The 19,632-nt window shown below is 49.0% G+C and overlaps 8 protein-coding genes, 1 non-coding gene and 1 pseudogene across 9 annotated transcripts; 4 read left to right on the top strand and 6 right to left on the bottom strand.

Annotated features, from left to right (window-relative positions):
- The first annotated feature begins 61 nt into the window (after positions 1-61).
- On the top strand, positions 62-133 carry TRNAM-CAU. Its single transcript has one exon. It is a non-coding gene; the product is annotated as a tRNA-Met (tRNA).
- Positions 134-232: 99 nt separating this feature from the next.
- Positions 233-1,900, top strand: LOC9635112 (UDP-N-acetylmuramoyl-tripeptide--D-alanyl-D-alanine ligase). The gene is made up of 2 exons (XM_002991158.2): positions 233-1,075; positions 1,133-1,900. Exons 1-2 carry the CDS (start codon positions 233-235, stop codon positions 1,835-1,837), a joined length of 1,548 nt encoding a protein of 515 aa, XP_002991204.1. The 3' UTR covers positions 1,838-1,900.
- LOC9635440 (protein HOTHEAD) lies at positions 1,814-3,950 on the bottom strand. Its single transcript, XM_024664963.1, has 5 exons — positions 3,873-3,950; positions 3,744-3,825; positions 3,027-3,662; positions 2,055-2,970; positions 1,814-1,997 (listed from the first exon to the last, which is right to left on the bottom strand). The coding sequence occupies exons 2-5, from the start codon at positions 3,811-3,813 to the stop codon at positions 1,952-1,954; spliced, it is 1,668 nt and encodes a 555-aa protein (XP_024520731.1). The 5' UTR covers positions 3,814-3,825; positions 3,873-3,950; the 3' UTR covers positions 1,814-1,951.
- Positions 3,951-4,395: 445 nt separating this feature from the next.
- On the top strand, positions 4,396-5,210 carry LOC9635111 (putative 4-hydroxy-4-methyl-2-oxoglutarate aldolase). Its single transcript, XM_002991157.2, has 2 exons — positions 4,396-4,506; positions 4,599-5,210. The coding sequence occupies exons 1-2, from the start codon at positions 4,460-4,462 to the stop codon at positions 5,128-5,130; spliced, it is 579 nt and encodes a 192-aa protein (XP_002991203.2). The 5' UTR covers positions 4,396-4,459; the 3' UTR covers positions 5,131-5,210.
- Positions 5,126-6,195, bottom strand: LOC9635110 (transmembrane protein 136). The gene is made up of 5 exons (XM_024664964.1): positions 5,912-6,195; positions 5,708-5,848; positions 5,524-5,643; positions 5,354-5,449; positions 5,126-5,306 (listed from the first exon to the last, which is right to left on the bottom strand). The coding sequence occupies exons 1-5, from the start codon at positions 6,140-6,142 to the stop codon at positions 5,208-5,210; spliced, it is 687 nt and encodes a 228-aa protein (XP_024520732.1). The 5' UTR covers positions 6,143-6,195; the 3' UTR covers positions 5,126-5,207.
- Positions 6,196-6,608: 413 nt separating this feature from the next.
- Positions 6,609-9,385, bottom strand: LOC9635109 (heparanase-like protein 3). The gene is made up of 8 exons (XM_024664910.1): positions 8,764-9,385; positions 8,653-8,689; positions 8,404-8,590; positions 8,190-8,338; positions 7,692-8,115; positions 7,318-7,443; positions 7,103-7,205; positions 6,609-7,026 (listed from the first exon to the last, which is right to left on the bottom strand). Exons 1-8 carry the CDS (start codon positions 9,031-9,033, stop codon positions 6,703-6,705), a joined length of 1,620 nt encoding a protein of 539 aa, XP_024520678.1. The 5' UTR covers positions 9,034-9,385; the 3' UTR covers positions 6,609-6,702.
- Positions 9,386-9,710: 325 nt separating this feature from the next.
- LOC9635108 (decapping nuclease DXO homolog, chloroplastic) lies at positions 9,711-12,126 on the bottom strand. The gene is made up of 12 exons (XM_002991127.2): positions 11,760-12,126; positions 11,509-11,696; positions 11,348-11,413; positions 11,191-11,272; positions 11,054-11,133; positions 10,850-10,998; positions 10,560-10,794; positions 10,451-10,504; positions 10,348-10,394; positions 10,198-10,282; positions 10,085-10,148; positions 9,711-10,023 (listed from the first exon to the last, which is right to left on the bottom strand). Exons 1-12 carry the CDS (start codon positions 12,034-12,036, stop codon positions 9,908-9,910), a joined length of 1,443 nt encoding a protein of 480 aa, XP_002991173.2. The 5' UTR covers positions 12,037-12,126; the 3' UTR covers positions 9,711-9,907.
- Positions 12,068-15,940, bottom strand: LOC9635107 (pentatricopeptide repeat-containing protein At4g02750). The gene is made up of 2 exons (XM_002991126.2): positions 14,941-15,940; positions 12,068-14,855 (listed from the first exon to the last, which is right to left on the bottom strand). The coding sequence occupies exon 2, from the start codon at positions 13,889-13,891 to the stop codon at positions 12,071-12,073; it is 1,821 nt and encodes a 606-aa protein (XP_002991172.2). The 5' UTR covers positions 13,892-14,855; positions 14,941-15,940; the 3' UTR covers positions 12,068-12,070.
- Positions 15,941-16,133: 193 nt separating this feature from the next.
- On the bottom strand, positions 16,134-17,794 carry LOC9635439 (chloroplast stem-loop binding protein of 41 kDa a, chloroplastic). The gene is made up of 6 exons (XM_002991125.2): positions 17,363-17,794; positions 17,181-17,302; positions 17,024-17,126; positions 16,816-16,957; positions 16,481-16,758; positions 16,134-16,415 (listed from the first exon to the last, which is right to left on the bottom strand). The coding sequence occupies exons 1-6, from the start codon at positions 17,753-17,755 to the stop codon at positions 16,248-16,250; spliced, it is 1,206 nt and encodes a 401-aa protein (XP_002991171.1). The 5' UTR covers positions 17,756-17,794; the 3' UTR covers positions 16,134-16,247.
- Positions 17,795-18,030: 236 nt separating this feature from the next.
- LOC9635438 lies at positions 18,031-19,552 on the top strand (annotated as a pseudogene).
- The last annotated feature ends 80 nt before the right edge of the window (positions 19,553-19,632 follow it).

The raw sequence follows: 19,632 nt of genomic DNA, 5'->3' as shown, positions 1-19,632 counted from the left end.
TCATTTACTTCCTTTACACAAGAAATGCGATAATTTCTTTCAGATAGAGGCTTACAACAAAATCAGAGTGGCGCAGCGGAAGCGTGGTGGGCCCATAACCCACAGGTCACAGGATCGAAACCTGTCTCTGATAAATTCTATTTTATTCTTTTTTTCTCTAACAGGTCTTTAATCCGACGGTCAAATTCAAACTAGATTCCAACGGCATAGATTAAACCCTAGTTCTTGAGGAATGTTGCTGGGCGTCGTCCTCTGCGCTCCGCCCAGCACGACGCGAGCTCCAGGTACGATAGTTTGCTCCAGGAGCTTTAGATCGAAGACGCTAGCGTCTTCCGGCCGCTCGTTTGGAGATTGGGAGGACGGTCCTCGCGGGGTAATCTGGGATTGCCAGCAGATCGCGCAGGCGGTGGGCGGGATTTTAGCGAAGCAGGGATCGCCTGGCAGCATTTGCACAGACACTAGGGGAATCCACCGGGGTGACTGGTTTCTAGCGCTCGTAGGTCGAAATTTCGATGGGAACAGCTTCCTTGCGCAAGCCCTGGCCGCCGGGTGTGCTGGAGCGATTGGCCGATCGATGCCGACAGACTGGCCCGTGGGATTCGTGGAGGTGTCGGATTCTCTGGCAGCTTTGCACAAGCTGGCGGTCGATGCAAGGAACAGATATAGAGGTCATGTAGTGGGAATTACTGGGAGTTGTGGGAAGACAACCACGAAGGCTATGGTCGCACTGGCTCTGGAATCTCTCGGGCACATACACCAGACACAGGGGAGTGAGAACAATCATATTGGCGTTCCTCTGACACTACTAGCACTGCCATCTTTTTCTCCGGCGTGCGTTATAGAGATGGGAATGAACCACCTGGGGGAGATTTTGGAGCTGTCCAGGATTTGCAAGCCGTCGGTGAGGGTGGTTTTAAACGTCGGTCCTGCTCATATGGAGAACCTTGGCAGTTTAGAACAAGTGGCCTTGGCCAAGGGAGAGCTTTTCAGGGATTCTGGACGCGGAGACGTATGCATTCTTAATGCGGATGATCCTTTAGTGATGGCTATGCCTGTCTCACCAGATGCAATGATTGTAAGTTTTTCTTTTCTTTTCTCCGCTTGTGTTCTTAACTGTTAAAACATTTTCTAGAGATTCTTTGGACGCTCGGAAGTAAGTGACTTGCGTTTGCTAAACGGAGAAGTCACCAGTGGTGGTCAGGGTGTCAAATTTACTTTGCAACAACAAGGTGTTCCAGGTTTCGAGACAACGTTTTTGTCATGCCCGGGAATCCATCTGGCTTCAAATGCTTGCGCAGCAGCGTGTGTTGCGACCAGTCTGGGGGTTCCACTGAAGGCAGCATCAGAATCGATTTCCAAGTTTTCACCGGTTGGCATGAGGTCGAGGTTGGAAGCTATAAGTTCCAACATCCAGCTGATCAATGACGCATACAATGCGAATCCCATGAGTATGACAGTCGCTTTGGAGATCCTGGCCAGTGTCGAATGCAAAGGCAGGAAAGTTGTGGCGCTGGGTGATATGCTCGAATTGGGAGATTTCGCCAGGGGCGCTCACATGAAGGCCATTAAGTGCTGTCAAGAGGTCCATGTGGATGTTATTGGTACAGCAGGGCCTGCATTTTCTGACGCGCTTAATGGTCTAGAACTGGAAAAGTGCGAGGTGGTGAAATGTGAAAACTCCGCTGCTCTTGCCGAGGAACTTACTGCCAGGGTCACGCCCGGTGACGTTGTGCTCGTGAAGGGAAGCAGAGGAATGAGAATGGAACTTGTGGTTGACGCCATAAAACGCAAGTTCTTACAACAAGTCTGCTGCTCAGCTGCCAAGGACTTAAAGTAATCTTCTGGACAGGGAATTACATTTGTTAAATTCAGGTACAAATTATACCGATTTCTTTTTTTTTCCTAGCTGCTGCTTACGTCCGCTTCGCAGGAATAATTTCCTATATACTTATCAGTAGCTTGATCCACGTTCCTTGAGGATATTCACACCCATATACCTGCAGACGAGTCACTAGAGATTCAGTCCGATGCAACTGGAAAGGGAGCTTACTTGCCTTCCCATCATCATGACAGTAGCTTGCGGGTTGGTTCCTGGAGATGACAGAAACGTCGATCCATCTATGACTCGGAGGTTATTCACACCGATGACCCGATGGCTGTCGTCTACAACTCGTCCAACTTGACAGCCGCCGTGGTAATGCCAAATCGTGGTCACAGTTGCTCTGCAAAAAGTTTCCATCGCGATCCTGTTTGACGTATCCAGCGGCAAAAGGTTTCCGAGCAGACTCACGAACTTGAGCATCGGTTCCGGTATTTCCTCGGGGTTCACGTACGTGAAAGATGTCATTGAGGACGAACCAATGACTCTTTCGATAAGCTGGATTCCTTGGACACACTTGTTTAAGTCTTGGGGATCGGAGAAGTAGTTGAACCGTACTGCGGGATTGTCGTGAGGGTCGGTGTTGCGAAGCTTGAGATAACCACTGGAGACTGGGCCATCTACCTTCTCCATCAGAACTCCAGTACGCGGGAGGTAGGAAGACATCTCTTGTAGCTGATTCTGAACAGCCTGTATGAAACTCGGTGTTCGCAGTGGCGGAGGAACGCTGCTGATCATCGTGATACCAAGAGCCGGCGAAGCAGACTCGATGAAGCTGCCAAAGCTGGTGATGCCAACGACTTCCACCAGCGATACCTCGAGCGGTTTCGGTGAAGGTACAAAGATTGCGTTCATAGGATTGTCTGCCATTCCCTGACCAACATTTGGTGCGTTCATGACTACTGGTATTTTGAACGCCTTTAGGTGCTCCTCTGGACCAATTCCACTCAGCATCAGCAATTGTGGACTCCCCAGTGCTCCGGCAGATAGTATGACCTCGCTGCGTGGATTTGAATTGAGAACTGCGCGGTGCTCCATACCAGACGTATCTGTGTACACGACACCGTATGCTCTTGGACGTTCGCTATCAGCTGAAAGTCTCAATGTCAGTGAACTGTCTGGTAAAAAAACAGATGAGACTTCGTACCGGTAAATAGTATTTTGTTTGTTGTTGCATGCAGCATTACTTTGATGCTGCTCGGATTTGCGTATTTGAGCAGATCTGCGGCCGTATGGCGATGTCCATTGCTATCGAAGATCGATCCTCCGGTCTTGGTACCAATCAAGTGATCGTACGTGACTCCATTGTCTGGAAGTATTCCAACCTCTAACAAACCTCTTCTGACCGCAGATTGCCACTGCTTTAGTTCCGGAGCAAAAGCGACCACGTTTTCCACCCAGGAGTAAGATTCGTCGACAAGTTTTTCGTCCCATCCGGCCTTTTGGATAAATTCTTGGCTTGCACGGGTGTAGAACCCCGCATTTAAGCAGGTCCCTCCACCGAGAACCCGGGGCCGTCTGTTGATGACTCCATCCTCCGAGATGAAGGCTTGCGCCGGGGAAGTTGCATTGGTCCAGACCAGATTGTGGACAAACATCTCTATTCTCTCGATGTCTGGATTGCCGTAAGGCACTCCACCACGTTCCAGTAGCAGGACTTTGAACTTTTCGGACAGCGTAGCAGCCAAGGGGCAACCGGCAGTGCCACCGCCGACGACAATGTAGTCGTACTCCTCATTGGACGAGGCCGAGGAAGAGGCCTCTTGCAAGAACGTGAACTTCCCTGTATAGTGGTAAGAAAAACACTTTGATTCTCTTCAACTCTGAACTTCGTCGGACTTTGAGTCCAACAGGAGAGCAATACCTGGCTGTGCACCAACAACAGCTGACAACAGCAACAAAACGGAGACGATTGCTAGCAGCTCATTCTCCATTGCTTCAGGAGCCTAAGACAGAAACGACTTCGACAGAAAGCAAGAAAAGAAATCGCTACCTGCGCAAGAGAGAGAGGAACACGAGGTTCCTGCTTCTCCAACACCTCCAACGCCGGCACAGATATCGAAGGTAGCAAGAGTTTCCTTGAAAGACTGTGTGACACAGTGAGGCCTATGCAGGAACTGTGGTGGAGGTCACGATCTGGATTCCCCGTTTCACATTCAAGGCGCGAGTCGGCGCTTTTGGAAAATCTCAGCCAAGGCTCCTAATTCGCTCCACAAGCTTTTGCAAAGCTTCAGCATGGAGTGATTGCAAAAGCAGCCGTAAAGAAGCAGGACGTGATGGGTGGTCGCGCTTGCATCTGTAAGAAAGTTTTATGGTATAGAAAAGGAGAGCATGACACGAAACGAAGGTAAAAATACTCTCACCATTGTTGTTACTCTGTTAACGTGTTGTGGTTTTATGGCGTCTTGTACCAGACAGCAGCGATTTCACATTTACTTTTATAGACCTGTGACTGACTGATTGAAGACCGTCAGCTCCACTGAAGGCATTCAGACACTCAAGAACGTACGTAATGGAAAACTTTTTCTCGTCACGACTCGCGAGTTCGCGGGTTCGAATCGCTTTCCCTGAACTATAGCCATGGCAAGGGCTTTAGTTTCTAGAGGGCTTTTTCATCTTCGCACCGGGTATGGCTAGATGTCTTGCTACTCAATTTTGAGCTTGCTCGTGTTTCTTTAATCTTTCTGATTTCTCAGAAGTGTTCTATTGATTTGTGCAGGTCCAAAACGGTTTTCTCCGCAATGCAGCAAGGCTTCATGACCATGCCGACGACGGACCTCTGTGACAAGTACTATGAGGAGATAATCACCGGTGGTACAGTCCGCGTCTTGGCGCCAGCTTTCCAAGTGTACGGGAAGCGTTGTTCCTTCTCGGGTCCGGTGACAACTCTTAAGGTTTTCGAGGACAACTCGCTGGTTCGTGCGGCTCTGGAGCAGCAGGGTGATGGAAAGGTGCTGGTCGTGGACGGAGGTGGCAGCCTAAGGTGCGCGCTGCTGGGAGGAAACCTGGCAGCGATGGCTTCGACCAATGGCTGGGCAGGAATTCTAGTGAACGGATGCGTCCGAGACGTGGAAGAGATCAACGCGGTGGACGTCGGAGTGAGAGCGCTGGCTCCGCATCCACTCAAGAGCTTCAAACGAGGACAGGGCGAGAAGGACGTGGCTGTGGTCTTTGGTGGCGTGAGGATCTTACCAGGAGAGTGGTGCTACTCGGACATGGATGGAATTCTCATTGCCAACAAAAAGCTTTGATCGCTCCAACAAGCTCCAAGTTGCGACGCTCGTGTTATGGAGGAAGTAAAAACAAAACAAGGTACCCGCGTTTTCGATCAGCTGGACTTGACTTGTTTCTTTAGCTTGTAGCGGACGAGCCTGGCGATCTTGTAGAACCAAAAGACGCTTACGATTTGAATCCCGGAAGCTCCCAACTGCGAGGTGATTTCTTTCATTTTTCGAGCTATTTGTGAGAACTCACCTTGACAGTCAGTGGATTGTTGGCTCTCAAGGTGATGAAAGTGAGGTACGGTCCGAATCCCATCCTAGCGATGGTGAAAGTGATCGCAAATGAGAGCTGCAATGCAGTGGCAAAGAGTGAAGGAGAGATTAAAAAATAAAGCGAGGAGAGATCCAGGGCCAAGAACTTGCGTCGTTCCACAAGTTGAGTGGTCGATCTTTGACGCCCAGCTCCTTGAGAATCTCCCGTGCATGCATGCATGGATTGGACATCTCCATGAGCCACAGGCAGCCCACAAGCTCAGTTCCAGACTGGATGAAAGAAGAAAAAACTAAGATCAACCAATTAAAAACGAATGAGTTTGCTCTTCCTCACCACTTTGTAGAGAAATCCATAGCACAGGCCCATGATGCTAACCAGATGATGAAGAGCGGTGGCGGCATCGAAAGGGACCTCGAGGAGACAGCAGAAGAAATCGTAGATGAAGTAGGCGAGGCTCACGGTGATTGCTCTGACCTGTGGACGAAGATCTCATGGATCGATCTCTTCTTGCAGGAGGGAGAAAGTTCAATCGCTCACCTGCGCTGGGGAGGCGGGCGAGGCGAGGGGCTGGAAGGGGTGCCGCCAGTCGTGGAGCGAGAGCGTGCACAGCGCAAGCGCGACGAAGGCGTGGACGAGGGAGACAATGCGGTTGGAGAAATCGTGAGATCTGCTTGGGAAGAGGATGAAGCGCACTGCGGTGAAGAGCGAGCTCCACAGGGCCACCCCCACAGCCAATTCCATCGTCGTCCCCGTTATCGCAGTCGCCATCGCCACCGCTCGGAAAACCCTAAAACATAGCCTTGGAGATCTAATTATTTTTATTAAACTGGTTAGATTAACTCATAAAATTAAGTTTAAATACATTTTCAGTTTTAGTCAACTTTATATATTTAAATTAATTTTTTACTTTTTAACTTTAATTTGAAATTTAAGATTTTCATATCATCAAAAGAAGTTTTTGTTGAGTAATTTCCGTTGAGTTTAGCAGGTGGCAGAGATGTTTGGGTCCCATGCTTCATGTTCATATATACCACTTTTAAAGATTAAAAAAATTTTAATTTTAAAATATTAAGAATAATATAAATTAAAGTAATAATTAAAGAAAAATAGAAGAACAAGTGTAAACAAATCAATGATTTATATATTGTATTAAAAATGCTAGAAAAGGAAAAAAAAATGCTGGAACTTGGACTTAGAGGCGCTTGAATATTAGAGGCCCAAATAGTCTTCAATCGAATATACAAATATTTAAAATTATAGCGTAGATTGTCAACTTATACGTTTAGTGGAACTTGCTCCATTTGTACATTTTTTCCTCCTAAAGAGTTTCACTCAACTATGGTGCATGCCTGGAGCTTAGCATCAGGCAGCACAACAAATGCAATACTGAGCGGGGCAATCGTGATGGGCTGCTTGGAATCCACCGAGATTGGCTTCAGAACGGGGATGTTGCCATCTGGAGTCACGTCGAGGAGTTTGCCGTTAAGGTGTATGCTCTGGCTCTGGAGATCCGTCAGGGGAGCACTCAAGTGGTATTCGAGCCGGGGCGTTCGACTAGAGCCTTTGCTGCTCTTTGCGAAGCCCGACAGCTTGAGGCTCACGCTGTAGACCGTGGAGTTGCTCATGTTGATGACAAGCACGGCTAGTCCACCCTGGGGATGAATGGAAAACAAAGAACGAATACAACTTTAGTGGTGGATCCAAGGGAGCTTTTCAGAATCTCTTTACCGAGTTTGATTTTGCACAGTGTGCATACGCGCGAAGATAAGTCTCGCTGACCACTGTCGCAGGCAAGACGTCATTGCCCATTACTTGTTTCCACAAAAGAGCGCTGCCAAGAAACCATAGACAAAAGGGAGACTCTTAGCAGCCCGGTTGACGAATGCAACAAAGAGAAAAAAACAGTGAAGAAAGAACTTAACGCATGAGAACACAAGACACACCTGTAGTAGTCCGGATTGGGATTGTAACTATTTGTCCGAAGCAGTGCGTAGTTTCCGCCTACGAGACTTTGACGACAGTAGACAGCGGTGCTGTGCGATGCAGCCATGCCAAGCTGGTCCAAATACCTGATTCCAAAAAATCACACATTGAACCACTGAGACAAAAAAAAAAAAGAAAAAAAAAAACAAAAAAACACCATCTTGATTCTTAATCTACCAAAAAAGCACAAGCAGAAAGACCAATATTCTAGCTTCCAAAACCAGGAACCAGACCTTTAGCCATCCAAACTCACAACAATAGAACTATCTTCACTCAATCGGAAAGAAAGGAAAAGACCGAAAGAAGAAACGCTAAAGAGAGGAATTTTACATACCAAAAGCTAGACACGAACGCATCGTTGACAAGGTGCTGGCCGCTGTTGTAAGCTCCTCCGGCCTCTCCAATCCAGGCTTGAGCCCAGGGACCATATCTCGAGACGGTGTCACGCATTTGCTTGAAAGCTCCGGCCTCCTGGCTGAGATAAGTCGGGCTTAGAATCTTCTGGATGAGATGGCGATCCACGCCAGCTCCAAGGTTGTAAATGTGCCTCGTCACTGCGTCCAGCACTCGCGGCCCTGTCGACTGCAAGAGCTGCTGATACCACGCCGCCACGAAGAATCCATCGGGAGCAACCACCATCGGCCTGTCGATCTGGTCGCCATATATCCCGTCGATGATCTCGCGAAGAGATTTCACGTCGGTGGCGTACTGACGAGAGTTGATCGTCGTGCCAACTCCATTGGCACTAAGTTCGTTGCCTGGAAATCCGAAACGTCAAAAGGTTGCCTTGACCGGGCATTTGCTGTAAATGCAAACGTTGTGAAGATCTTACCAAGCTCCCAAGCCGCGATGGCGATTTTACTGTCGTGGGTGAACTTGATGAAATCTTCGGCATTGGTCGAATCCCAGGATCCTGAGTAAACCCCTTTGGAAACGCGCTGGCGGCCATTGAGAGCATTCAATCCAAATGCCACAGAAGCTCTGGCACGAACAAGACGCGAATTTAAGGGAGGAGATGAAGGGAAAGTTTTGCTTACTAACTATACCCTGTCCTTTGGAACAGTGAGTTGAGCTCCAGCCAGCGCGACATGTTGAGGCAGCCCTCGGAGAATCCAAAGATGGAATTTTGCTGCTTGACGAAGTTGGAGCATGGCCGCTGCGCGCTCCTCCCGACTTTGTAGAACATTCGGTCCTGGAGCGATCCGCCCAGGCGCAATGTGAGTGGATAGAGAGCTGCGAGAAAAAACCAAAACTTTGGTGGCTGAGAGCTGGAATTCCCTGTACTCTTCACTCACCTTTGATGGCATTTTCCAGCAGTGGGTGCTTGAGATCCTACCAAACATGGAGAAATCTGATGAGCAAGGAAGAAATCGAGATAAAAGGAGGGATTTGGCGAGCAAACTTGCCATGGTGAGGAGCGAGGCGTCCTTCCAGCTGCAAGTCCCATAATCGCATTTCTCCGCTGGCCACCAATCGAGCGTGGCGCACAGAAATCCCTCTGACACCCGCCAGATTGTGTTGCTCGTGTTGATCTCCACCACCGCCGCCCTCGCCACGATCTTCTCCGCCAGAAACTTGGATCTGCCCGGGACTGCCGCTGCTGCTGCGCTGCCACACTTGTGAACCCAGCCCAGGAGAAAGATCCAGCAGCTCAAGAACAGCAGCGCTCTGCCCATCTCTCCCCAAAGATAAAAGAGAGGAAGACGGATCCTCTGTTTTCGCTGCGTCGAATCGCAATCGGCGCGACGAAATTGCGCAATTTCAGCGCAAGCCCATCATTTCCAGGATCGCTTTGGAATGTGGGCAGCCGCCTGATCGATCGCTTCTTGCTTGTTTCCCAGAGATTCTCGATTGGGAAGACACCGAAAACGCTAGATAGATAGAGGGAAAAAGAATTCGCTCCCTTTTTCCCTTCCCCTTCTTCTTTAGTGCGTTTTAGTGGGGGCGACTGTCGCACGTACTGTCATTTCTTCACGGACCAAAGAAAACGAAAGATCAAAGAGACAAAGGAGAGAGAGAGAGAGAGAGAGAGAGAGAGAGAGAGAGAGAGAGAGAGAAGGGAGCTGCTTTTTCTGATCAGTCCGGTACCAAATTCCTTTCGATCCGACACTCCAACAGCAGCGCCAACGAGGAAGAGCTTCAAAGGATGGACGATTCAAATGGATCTCCATCCGCCCAACTCATTGATCAGAGAGAATGGAAGTGCTATCCGCCGGCTATGGCGTAAGAGAGATGTCATGTCAAGGTGGGCTGGACAGCGCTGGATGGGTTGGAATTTGGATCGCTTATCTTAGCCCTAATGGCTGGAGCTGAGCCGCGCTGATTAAACACAGCCAAACCAGTGTAAAGTGAAAGTATTTGAATTTGATTCGCTGGGAATCTTTCAAACTTTAGCCCGCGAAAAACGACGTGTTAAAGTTTTCTTATTTGGATCCGTTTGTCGTGGCTCTGTCGTCCATACACTCGCAGTGTTTAAAACTAAACTATGTGCTTGGAAATACTTTTCCATGAAGTAGCTGTGTTGCTAGAAATGGTTTCTCGAGCAGCTTTCTAGCTCGAGGATTCCAGGAGCTCAATGTGCTCGCTGATAACTCTTGGACAGGAATCACAGTTCACTAGCTCAATCCTGTTGCTATTGGGAATGTAACGAAGAGTATAATCTCCTCCTGCACCAAGTTTTGGAGCTCAGTGAAATCCAAAATGAGAGAAAGAGATCTCTGTCGTTACCATCGTTTACGCTGCCATAGAGCCAGCAGAGGACTCTATCCGCAAATGCCAGGCACACACCTCCCTGTCACAACCATTGCTGACTTGAATCGCTGAAAACGTAGATGCCTTACCTCCCAGTAATGCTTTTGTTTCATCTTACGTGCAATTTCTTGAGTGAGCATCATGTCAGAGCGCAAAAGCCTACCATTGTCGTCCCTGTTTTTCATGACCAGATCAAGATATTCATTTCTCTGCCCGAAGAGGGGAAGAAACAACATTACCTGAAGCCGCATACAATTCGTGGAACTCCAACCAAAAACGATTGTATCTGCGATGGTAAGCAAGTTAGGCAGAGAAAATTATATCCAAGAAAGTGACTCTCACCCAAAATTTCAAAAGCTTCTCTTTCTCGAATCTTTCAAAACTTCTCTTGTCCAACTGCAAGCGAGCATAACACCTAAACGTCGAAGAGAACATAAAAACAAGCACTCACCTCGCGACTGGTCTTTAACTCAGTGTAACGCTTCGTACCGTCGGAGCCGACGTCATAGCAGTCGATCTCTGCACCCATAATGATCCGATGGGGACCAAGTTTGGTTCTAACGACTGTGCAAAACTCAACGTTCGCATCCACAGCGACAGGCGGCCCTGCGTCGCCCGACATCTCGTAGAGATCTCGTTGAGGATTTTCAGTCGCAACCTCCTCATACTTGTAGCCCCAATAACATCTGCAACAACCAGTTTTTCGTAAGTAAAAAGTGGAGGAAGAAGCGCTGTGATTACTGTCGTTGTTGAAGCTCAGTCTGGGGAGGATCAGGAGTTTTACGACAATCCAAATACACTGTTCCAGAACGTTTGTGCACGCCCATCTCCCAGGCGTCGCGTCTACTATAGGTCGTCCCCAGTATCTTATTTAAGTTGTTCCGAAATGTCTGCGCCAACAAAACGATGGGTGATGGTAATTTGTAAAGATTTGTGAAAACTTACTACAAAATGAATGTCTTTGAAAGAAGTCAATTTTGTTCGCACACACGCCAGCAAGTCGCCGAAAGCACTGGATTCCGAATCTGCAATGCTCGCGAATCAGAAAGAAACTCAACCACGCAAAATCACAGATCACCAACCATCATTCTTCTGAACAAAAGAGTCAAACCCCTCGTTTAAGTCGGCCTCAAAACTTGAGAGAACTCTCCTCCTGAATTTTCTCTGTCGACAAGGGGAATAAAAAAGGAAAGAAAACTCAATTATTTAGAGAACCACTCGCAAAAGCACCGCACTCACCAGACACCTTTCGTCATAGTAAACGGTTCCATCCGGTGTTCGACTGTAACAGCAAATCTGATTTGGCTGCTCCAAAGAACCACCATGCAAGCCAAATTTCTCCACTGTTAATCAAGGCCTACGTAAGTGGAGAAAAAATGAACCACAAACCTGACGATTACCTCTTGAAAAGGGGGGCATGCAATGCGCAAGGTCTCGTCCAAGTGGCCAGGAGGGCCAAGCTTCAGGTCAGCAACGAGATCCTTCGACTTGAAACCGCCAGAGTAGAAGGATGAATTTCTTTCTCCACGAGGATTTCCTCGCCGGTACTCGTGATCATTCCTTTGGTCATTCCGGGGCTCGGGAAGGACTACACAAAAAATGTGTGTGACCAACAAAAATAAAAAGGGAGAAGAAGAACAATCGCTCTTACTTGGTATGGGAAGCTGGCTCTGCGGAGTAGTGCGCATATAATCTTCGTTATCGGGGCCGAAAAGATCATCCTGAATCTCCACCGGATCATCGCCATCGCCTTGATTCTCCTCACCGCTGCTGCTCCCTTCCTCGTTGCCACTGCTGCTGCTCCTCTCCTCGTCACTGCCGTGATTCTGCTGCGATCCAGCGCCTTCTTCCTCCTCCGGGAGCTCGAAATCCTCCGATCCATCCTCTTCCTCCCCTTCTTGGACGTTGTCGTCTCCCCAGTCCGCCATTCACTGTGGCCTAGGGCCAATCCAAGAACCCTAGCTAATTCCTCATGATGCTACTGAGCATCACATAAGTGGAGCTTTGCCAGGATTCGAACTCGGCCACTCTCATCGCCGCCATGGCCCCTCTCTCCACATCGTTGTGGCTCTTGCAAGAGCTGAGGAGAATCGTCCAGGCCAGGCCATCCGCCTCGAATGGCATCGAATCGATCAGCTCCTCCGCGGCTTCCAGCTTCCCGGCGCGGCCCAGCAGATCGATCAGGCACATGAAATGGCTGGCGCTGGCCGCGATGCCGTAATCCCCACCCATGATCAAGAAATGTGCGTAGCCCTCGCGGAGAGATCCGCCATGGCTGCATGCAAAGAGAATGCTGTTGAAAACGGCGAAATCCGGCTCGATCCCCTCGCATTCCAGCCGCCGCAGCATCGCGATCGCCGCATCGGTGTGGCCATTGCGTGCCAGCGCCGCGATGATCGAATTCCAAGCGCCTGGATCGCGCGGCTCCTCCATCTGGTGGAAGATTTCCAAGGATTTCTCGCAGCTGCCGCACCGGCCATACAGGATCACCAGCGCAGTGCCGATCATCGCGTCCGGCTCGAGATCCCGCAGCCCGGCGATGAGCGCATGCGCGATATTTTCCTGGCTTCCATCGCAGGCGCTCAAGATGCTCGCAAGCGTGATCCGGTTTGGCGCGACGCCATCGAGATCCATCTCCCGGAAGAGCGCGAGCGATTCTTGCGGACGATCCCTCTCGACACACGCCGCGATCATCGTGTTCCAAGAAACCACATCTCGCTCGGGGAGAGCCCAAAATGCTGCACGGGCGCTCTCCCACTGCCCTAATCGCGCGTAGCCAGACACAAGGCCATTTCCAGATGCAAGATCTCTAGCTGGCATATGCTTATACGCGGCCATGGTATCTTCCAGATGCCCATTCTCGGCATATGCGGTAAGCATCGCGTTCCATGACACAATGTTGCGCTCGGGCATCAAACCAAAAACCTCCTTTGCACGGTCCACACTTTGGCACCTCCCGTACATGGCCACGAGCGCCGTGCCAACGAAGACGCTGGAATCCCAGCCATTGAATCGCGCCTCGTCGTGGATCTCCTCGCCCAAGGAACGATCGCAGGCGTCCAGTACGCTCACGCAGGTAAACGCGTCGGGTTCAAATCCCTCGGCGCACAACTCCGCAAAGAGCTTTACTGTCATAGCAAAATACCCGTTTTGGGCATATGCCGCAAGCATGGCATTCCAAGACAAGAGATTTCTCTGCGGCATTTTTGCTAAACATTTTCCTGCGAGTTCCACACTGTTGTTTTGGCCATATCCAGAGATAATTGCATTCCAGGAGACGGCATTGCGCTTCTCCATTCGATCAAACATCGTCTTTAGCATAGGCAAGCTTCCTGAATCGGCATATGCCGCAAGTATCGTGTTCCAAGAAACAGTATCTTTCTCGGGCATCTTCTCGGCCAGCGCAAACGCGTCTTCCAAACATCCGTTTTGTGCTAGCGCCGCAATCATCGAGTTCCAAGAGTAAAGGTCTCTCTGCGGCATCTTTTCAAAGAGAAATTTCGACTCCAGAATATGCCCGTTTTGGGCATATGCCGTGAGAACGATGTTCCACGAGAAGCGATTCTTGTTCCGTATGCGCTCGAAAGCGAGAAGCGCCTCCGCCGTATTCCCGCACTTGCCGTACATCTGGACGAGATGGTTGCCCAGAAACGTGTGCGCATCCAAATTGGCAGCAGCGATCTTGTGGTGGAGCTCGCGGAGGCTGGCTAGTCCGGTGCACTGGCGCAAGAGAGCGGCGCACTTTGGAAAATCCAAGCTTAAATCAGTGGCATAAGCACGCATCAAACACCACAACCCAGAGAAGAAAAATATATCTCAAGCATTGAGGATTGTTTCTTCTCCTCGTTCTCAATTCCAAAAAAATGTGCGAGCAAACTCAAGAAGAGGCGACGATTTCTCAAGCAAATGGAGCTGGGGGTTAGAAAATGTTGTGGCCCTTATTTCTGTCGCTGGATGAAAATTTGTGGGTCTGCCGAGAGGGGCCAAGCATTTAGACCGCCTTGAGGTTTCTCCATCTTGAATCGCGATGGATCGGTTGAGGCTGCTCGCTACGCGGTGGATCTTGTTCCCGGTGCAAGCAGAAGAGGCGAGGCGATCGAGCGTGATCGATCCATCTAGATCCCAATCTCGTCCAGTACTTGTTTAACTACATGGTATGATATTTCTTTATTGGAACCCGGTTGCTGAGATGATGGCTATCAGGTAAGTGTAAAGGTAAACCGTTGTACAAGACCCGGGTTCGATGCCGAAGGGTCCACTCAACAAGGACTTTTATGCAAAAATTTTGCTAAATAAGGAGCCATTATTCTGGTTCGCTAGCTCACTAAAACAACTTAGACCAGTCAGTTAGGACCTCGGTTTCTCAAAGCATACGTTTCCGGTTCGATTCTTGCCAATACTAACTTAAAATAGAATAAAGGAAACAATATTCTTTGCTCTAAAAGTCAAAACACAGAATAATTCAATTTAAATTCGGGAAGGAAATGCCTGCTTTGGGTGGTCGCTCACACCATTGAAGTTGGACGCGCTCAGTTTTCCCATTATCATCCTCGATAGAGTCACTTCAAGTTGGATATCTGAGATACAGTGCACAAGCTTGATTCTGTGCGATCGTCATAAAACCTGCACAGAAAAATAAAATACAGCGTCGGCACACTCCCTTCGCAGGAATTATCCTGATCAGGTCGTGAGGGTCTCATCTCAGCCTACCCTTTCAGAAGAAAGACTCTTTTCAGGGCAAGCACCCCTGGTGCCAGATTTCATCAGTTTCAAGAGCTTAAGCTTGCAAACCAAATTACCAAACAAGTAGTAGCAAACAGAAAAATACTTACTGAAAAAACAGAAAGTAGCAGCCTTATCCCATGGAGAACCACACGCTCGGAAGATGATTCACTCCACTCGTAAAAGCAGAGATTTTCGAGTGAGTGATCACACCGAGGTATGTTCGTTTGTATGGCCACACGCTACAGGTTTCGTTGGATTGCCAAAACGTGGAGTTTTGGGACTGATGAGATTCACACCAGCAGAAGATCGCAAAGCTCCTGCGGCTGTGGAGATTGCTCTGCGAGTTTCTATTGCAACCCAGGCCATAACTCTTGACTATCCATTACCACGATGATCGATTCTTCCAGTCCTTCTAATTCCACAACCCAAGATGGGGCTTTGCCAAGGACGAAACGCCGAGCAGCACGAATGCGGGGGGATAATCTCGTCTGGTGGGCGATCTAACAAAAACGCCATGGATTTCGCAAAGACCCATGTCATATGGTTCAAGTACATGGTATGATTTTTTTAATACTGGAACCCGGTTGCTGAGATGATGGCTATCAGGTAAGTGTAGAGGTAAACCGGTGTAGAAGACCCGGGTTCGATGCCGAAGGGTCCAATCAACAAGGACTTTTATGCAAAATCATGCTCTTTAAGTAGCCCTTGTTCTGGTTCGCTAGCTCACTAAAACAACTTTGACCAGCCAGTTAGGACATCGGTTTCGCAAAGCATACGTTTCGGGTTCGATTCTGGTCGATTACTTGTAATTTTTACAAAGGAGTTCTTACAAAGGTTTTCTCTTCTTCCATTCCTTGTTGAATGCCTTCAAGGCCTTCTTAAACGCTGGATTCTTTTGGAAATCCCTGTGGATGCCGAGCGCCTGTTGCAAGATGGGCGCGATGTCGTGTGACGTGCACAGCTGGTAGTCCCCCTTGCCCTTCTTCCGCTCCAAAACCTCCTCCAGCGCCTCGCCCAAAGTTTTGCCCTCGCTAGTTTGCGTCTTGCTGAGTTTGTCCACCTCCTCTGGGGATAAATAAGCCCGAGAGAGGAAAAATCGCGCAGCTGGATCGAAACAAAGCCTCGCCTGCGCCTCCTCGCTCTCGAAGTTGAGAAGATCGTGTACTAAAATCCTACATCTGGTCTCGAGATCCATCAAGCTTCACGAGCCCTAATTGTCCCCGTATTTATATAGCCAATGTTAACCTCATTCTTCATTTGTAGTTTAGACCTTTAAGTAAGCGATGAAGCAAGCAGGAAAAAAAACTCAGAGAAGCTCAAACATCCTTCGATCTGAAAGTGACATTACTGGTTCTCTGAGACGGGATACTACTGACCACGTCGTATGGAAGAACCTCATTTGGCAAAGCAATGTTTATCCGACTTTGCTCAGAATGGTATCATCGATCTCAAACTTGATATCCTTCTTGTCTCTCCCAATTTTGATGTACTCCTCGTACCTCTCCTTCAATGCTTCTGAGAGATTTGTCGAGCTCGTCCACCCGAGCTTCTCCTTTGCTGCTCTTGGTTCCGCGTAGAAATGCTATACAGCAGCGCAAACAACGAAAGGAAAATATGAAAACCAAAATAATCAAAGGTTGGGCATACCATGTTTCGGAAAGGAAATGCCTTCCTCGCATCGATTCCCAGAGCTTTGGCGTCGTAGTGGACGATCTTCGCTTCTTTCGCCGCAGCTCTGGCGCACAACCGGACGAGACCATCGAAAGTAACAGCGTGGTCGCTCACAGCATTGAAGATGGTAGCGTTGGACGCGCTCGGTTTCCCAATCGCCAGTGTTATCATGCTCGATAAGTCGGATACATGAGCAATGTTTGTCACTTGGATCCCCGGAGAAGGTATCGGGACGGGCTTGTCTCTAACAATTCCTGTCCAAAACGTTTTCATGATCCCTTGAAACACGAACAGAAGAAGGAAAAGCTTACTGTCGAAAAACCATTCCTCGCAGTCCTTGTTGTTCCCGGAGCCAGTCATGTACTGGGGTCTAAACGAGGACCAAAACTTGAAAGCCGACTTTGAAATGTAGTCCTCCACACCGACGTGGCCTGCGTCCACTTTCACAGGATCCTGTTTGCAGCAATTCGCTTGAGCTGAGAAGCGAGAAAGAAAAGAGAGAAAGTGGAGGTTGCTTACCCCTTCGACGTGCGGAGGCTCGTCACTAGTTTTGTAGATTCCTGCGCTACTGATGAACAAGAATTGCTCCACACCTTGGGATTTCGCCCAGTCCACAACAGGCCTGCAAAAAAACCAGCCAACTTCATCCTCTAAGACGAGAAAGATGATCGCATACTTCACAGCATCCAAATCTTTTCCATTGTTGTCCAAAACGGCATGGAACGATTTGCCACCCACGGCTGCTCCAACGTCTTTCGGATCGCCCCACACGGTTGATACTCCAAGATCTCGCAGTTCCTGCAAAGAATAAACGGAAGAGGAAGCACGAATATACAGAAGACATGGTCAAGAACATACCGAGAACCGCGAGAATGGTGGCTTCTTCATCTTATCCGAGCTCTCCTCACCGACAGTCATGACAGTAACTTCGTGGCCAGCAGCGACGAGATCTTTGGCGAGCCAGAAGCCAATCACGGCGTGTCCACCGGAATTGGTGTTGACAATCAGTACCTTGCGATTCGACACCTCGTTAGCGGCTGCCGCCATCGCCACCGTCTTCGCCGCTCTCCATCTTCTCGAGCTCTTCTTCACGGCCGTGGCAATGCCGCTGCTTGTGCCGAGAGAATGGAGCGAAGAAGTGGAAGGAGATCGCAAGGAGAAGGACGACGCAAGGCAGCCGGGCGTTAGCTTTGAAATCTCCAGCGACGCTTGCCGGGGCGTGGAGACCGGGAATTGGAGAGAGAGCGCCATCGCCGCTCACACGCACCTTAGCCAAGATGGAAGGGAAAAATAAAACGAGGAGATTTTGGAATTTCTTTACCTGATAAGTAAGCAATCGCCGATCGATCAATCCATCTGATGGAAGCGGCGCTGCCACAGAATCGATGGATGATCCTCCAAGAAGGAGGATCGCTTCCGCCGAGCGCCGCATTGCGATCGTCTTCTTCCTCGTTCCAACAAGCTAAAATTTTTAGTAGAGATTTAGGGTTCTCCGATGGAGGATAACATCATCTGCGTCTTCGTGAATGCTGGAGCGCTTGGATGTGCCGCAGAATCTCACGCAGAAGGAGCTCCAGACGCTCATCAACACTGTTCTTCACAATGTGAGCGACGCATTCTTTCTTTCTTTCGCTTCCTTCGTGTAATTCTTATTCTTTTTCGTTTGTATGGGAAGAGCCGCTCCCATACGCCTTTTATATTAACGATCTCGAGCTCGTTGGACAGCTCGGAGAACACGTACTTCGAAACAAAGGTGCTCTCTATCTAGAATCGAAATAGTTTCATGAAGCAACGCTCCATTTTCTTTTGGGATTCAGTATCTGTGGAGAAGGATCTGCAGATAGTTTACCACCCGCAAGCGATCTTCCGGATCCGTCCGGTTACGCGTTGCTCAGCGACCATCTCAGGTGCGAAGTGTTATTTCGTTTTCGAATCAAACTTAGTTGAACTATCAGGCCATATTTTGTCTGTGTCATTCAGCCTACGAGGAATTCCTAGTACGCGCGAGTCATCAGCTCGCGTTGACTACGTCCCTGCCCTTGTACACACCGCGCGAGGTGCTTAAGCTGGAGGGATGCCCTGCTTGTGATCTCTTACTGTGACATTGACACTGTCATGCTCACTGGGTTAACACATTAGCATTAAGCACGGAGTATGTTCTAAGGACTGGACCATTCGATCACACAGGAAGAACTTTTGCAACAGACGAAGAGATCAAAGAGGTAACACTTACTGTGACTCTCTTCCATCTGTTTCTCACGGTGGTGTCGTAGGCCGCGTTTAGAAGATACAAAGCCGCCAAAGGTGATTCCCAAGAAAGGCTCGTCAATGTACCTATGGGACCCTGCAACTGGCAAGCATCCAAAGACGCGTATGTCTGGCCATCAACAGGTAACGTTCTCATCATTGGCGTCCTGCTTGTAATGCTGCTCCATGTTTTCAGCTTGTCAATCACGTCTACTTCTCGCCTGATGGCCGGTGGATTGCCAGTGCATCCTTTGATAAGTCCGTCAAGCTTTGGAATGGAGTACGTCACCACGTTCCGCAGACATGTTGGTCCGGTTTATCAGATAAGGTCTCTCTTTGTTTTTCGTCTTCCTTGTCGATCTTCTTCTGTGGTGGTTTCGTTTTGAACGAGGTGAATCAGTTGGTCAGCTGATAGCCGACTTTACTAAGTGGAAGCAAGGATTCTACGTTGAAGGTTGGCATTCTTTTTTCACTCTCATATCCTCACCATTTGGGAAACAGGTGTGGAACATGAGAAACCATAAACTTCTGGAGGATCTTCCGGGTCATGCCGACGAGGTACCTCTTCAAAGCCGCAAGGGATGCTTACGAGCAAAACATTCCTGTGCAGGTTTTTGCCGTGGATTGGAGCCCTGACGGCCAAAAAGTCGCATCGGGGAAAGGATCGAGTGCTCAAGCTATGGATGAACTGAACAGACCAGATGTGCGATGGCGAACAGAATCGCCACGCGATGAGGGCGTGAGATTAAGCGTATCTTCGCATATCCTTGGAATATCCACTACTTCACTTCTTTTCTCTTATTTGTTTCCCTCTTCATCTTCTCCTGTTCATTTCTCGTTCGTCTTGCCGCTCAGATTTGCAGGCGATGATCCGTAGCCGT

The sequence above is a fragment of the Selaginella moellendorffii genome, unplaced genomic scaffold, assembly GCF_000143415.4.
Source record: "Selaginella moellendorffii unplaced genomic scaffold, v1.0 SELMOscaffold_116, whole genome shotgun sequence".
Lineage (NCBI taxonomy): Eukaryota > Viridiplantae > Streptophyta > Lycopodiopsida > Selaginellales > Selaginellaceae > Selaginella > Selaginella moellendorffii.
This window is presented reverse-complemented; position numbering and strand designations above follow the sequence as displayed.

Excerpts from the sequence above, each read along its gene's own strand:
- LOC9635110 (XM_024664964.1), bottom strand. The coding sequence starts at position 6,142 with ATGGCGACTGCGATAACGGGGACGACGATGGAATTGGCTGTGGGGGTG. Across the intron at positions 5,849-5,911 it reads CGCCCGCCTCCCCAGCGCAG|GTCAGAGCAATCACCGTGAG; the intron begins GTGAGCGATTGA and ends CTTCGTCCACAG. Across the intron at positions 5,644-5,707 it reads ATGGATTTCTCTACAAAGTG|TCTGGAACTGAGCTTGTGGG; the intron begins GTGAGGAAGAGC and ends TCTTTCATCCAG.
- LOC9635440 (XM_024664963.1), bottom strand. The coding sequence starts at position 3,813 with ATGGAGAATGAGCTGCTAGCAATCGTCTCCGTTTTGTTGCTGTTGTCA. Across the intron at positions 3,663-3,743 it reads TGTTGTTGGTGCACAGCCAG|GGAAGTTCACGTTCTTGCAA; the intron begins GTATTGCTCTCC and ends ACCACTATACAG. Across the intron at positions 2,971-3,026 it reads AAACAAAATACTATTTACCG|CTGATAGCGAACGTCCAAGA; the intron begins GTACGAAGTCTC and ends TGAGACTTTCAG.
- LOC9635107 (XM_002991126.2), bottom strand. The coding sequence starts at position 13,891 with ATGCGTGCTTATGCCACTGATTTAAGCTTGGATTTTCCAAAGTGCGCC.
- LOC9635111 (XM_002991157.2), top strand. The coding sequence starts at position 4,460 with ATGGCAAGGGCTTTAGTTTCTAGAGGGCTTTTTCATCTTCGCACCGG. Across the intron at positions 4,507-4,598 it reads CTTTTTCATCTTCGCACCGG|GTCCAAAACGGTTTTCTCCG; the intron begins GTATGGCTAGAT and ends TGATTTGTGCAG.
- LOC9635109 (XM_024664910.1), bottom strand. The coding sequence starts at position 9,033 with ATGGGCAGAGCGCTGCTGTTCTTGAGCTGCTGGATCTTTCTCCTGGGC. Across the intron at positions 8,591-8,652 it reads GCTGGAAAATGCCATCAAAG|CTCTCTATCCACTCACATTG; the intron begins GTGAGTGAAGAG and ends TTTTTCTCGCAG. Across the intron at positions 7,206-7,317 it reads CCCAATCCGGACTACTACAG|CGCTCTTTTGTGGAAACAAG; the intron begins GTGTGTCTTGTG and ends GTTTCTTGGCAG.
- LOC9635112 (XM_002991158.2), top strand. The coding sequence starts at position 233 with ATGTTGCTGGGCGTCGTCCTCTGCGCTCCGCCCAGCACGACGCGAGCT. Across the intron at positions 1,076-1,132 it reads TCTCACCAGATGCAATGATT|AGATTCTTTGGACGCTCGGA; the intron begins GTAAGTTTTTCT and ends AACATTTTCTAG.
- LOC9635439 (XM_002991125.2), bottom strand. The coding sequence starts at position 17,755 with ATGGCGCTCTCTCTCCAATTCCCGGTCTCCACGCCCCGGCAAGCGTCG. Across the intron at positions 17,303-17,362 it reads CACCATTCTCGCGGTTCTCG|GAACTGCGAGATCTTGGAGT; the intron begins GTATGTTCTTGA and ends TATTCTTTGCAG. Across the intron at positions 17,127-17,180 it reads AAAGATTTGGATGCTGTGAA|GCCTGTTGTGGACTGGGCGA; the intron begins GTATGCGATCAT and ends GTTTTTTTGCAG.
- LOC9635108 (XM_002991127.2), bottom strand. The coding sequence starts at position 12,036 with ATGGCGGACTGGGGAGACGACAACGTCCAAGAAGGGGAGGAAGAGGAT. Across the intron at positions 11,134-11,190 it reads TTTTGTTCAGAAGAATGATG|ATTCGGAATCCAGTGCTTTC; the intron begins GTTGGTGATCTG and ends CGAGCATTGCAG. Across the intron at positions 10,795-10,849 it reads ACTGAGCTTCAACAACGACA|ATGTTATTGGGGCTACAAGT; the intron begins GTAATCACAGCG and ends TGGTTGTTGCAG.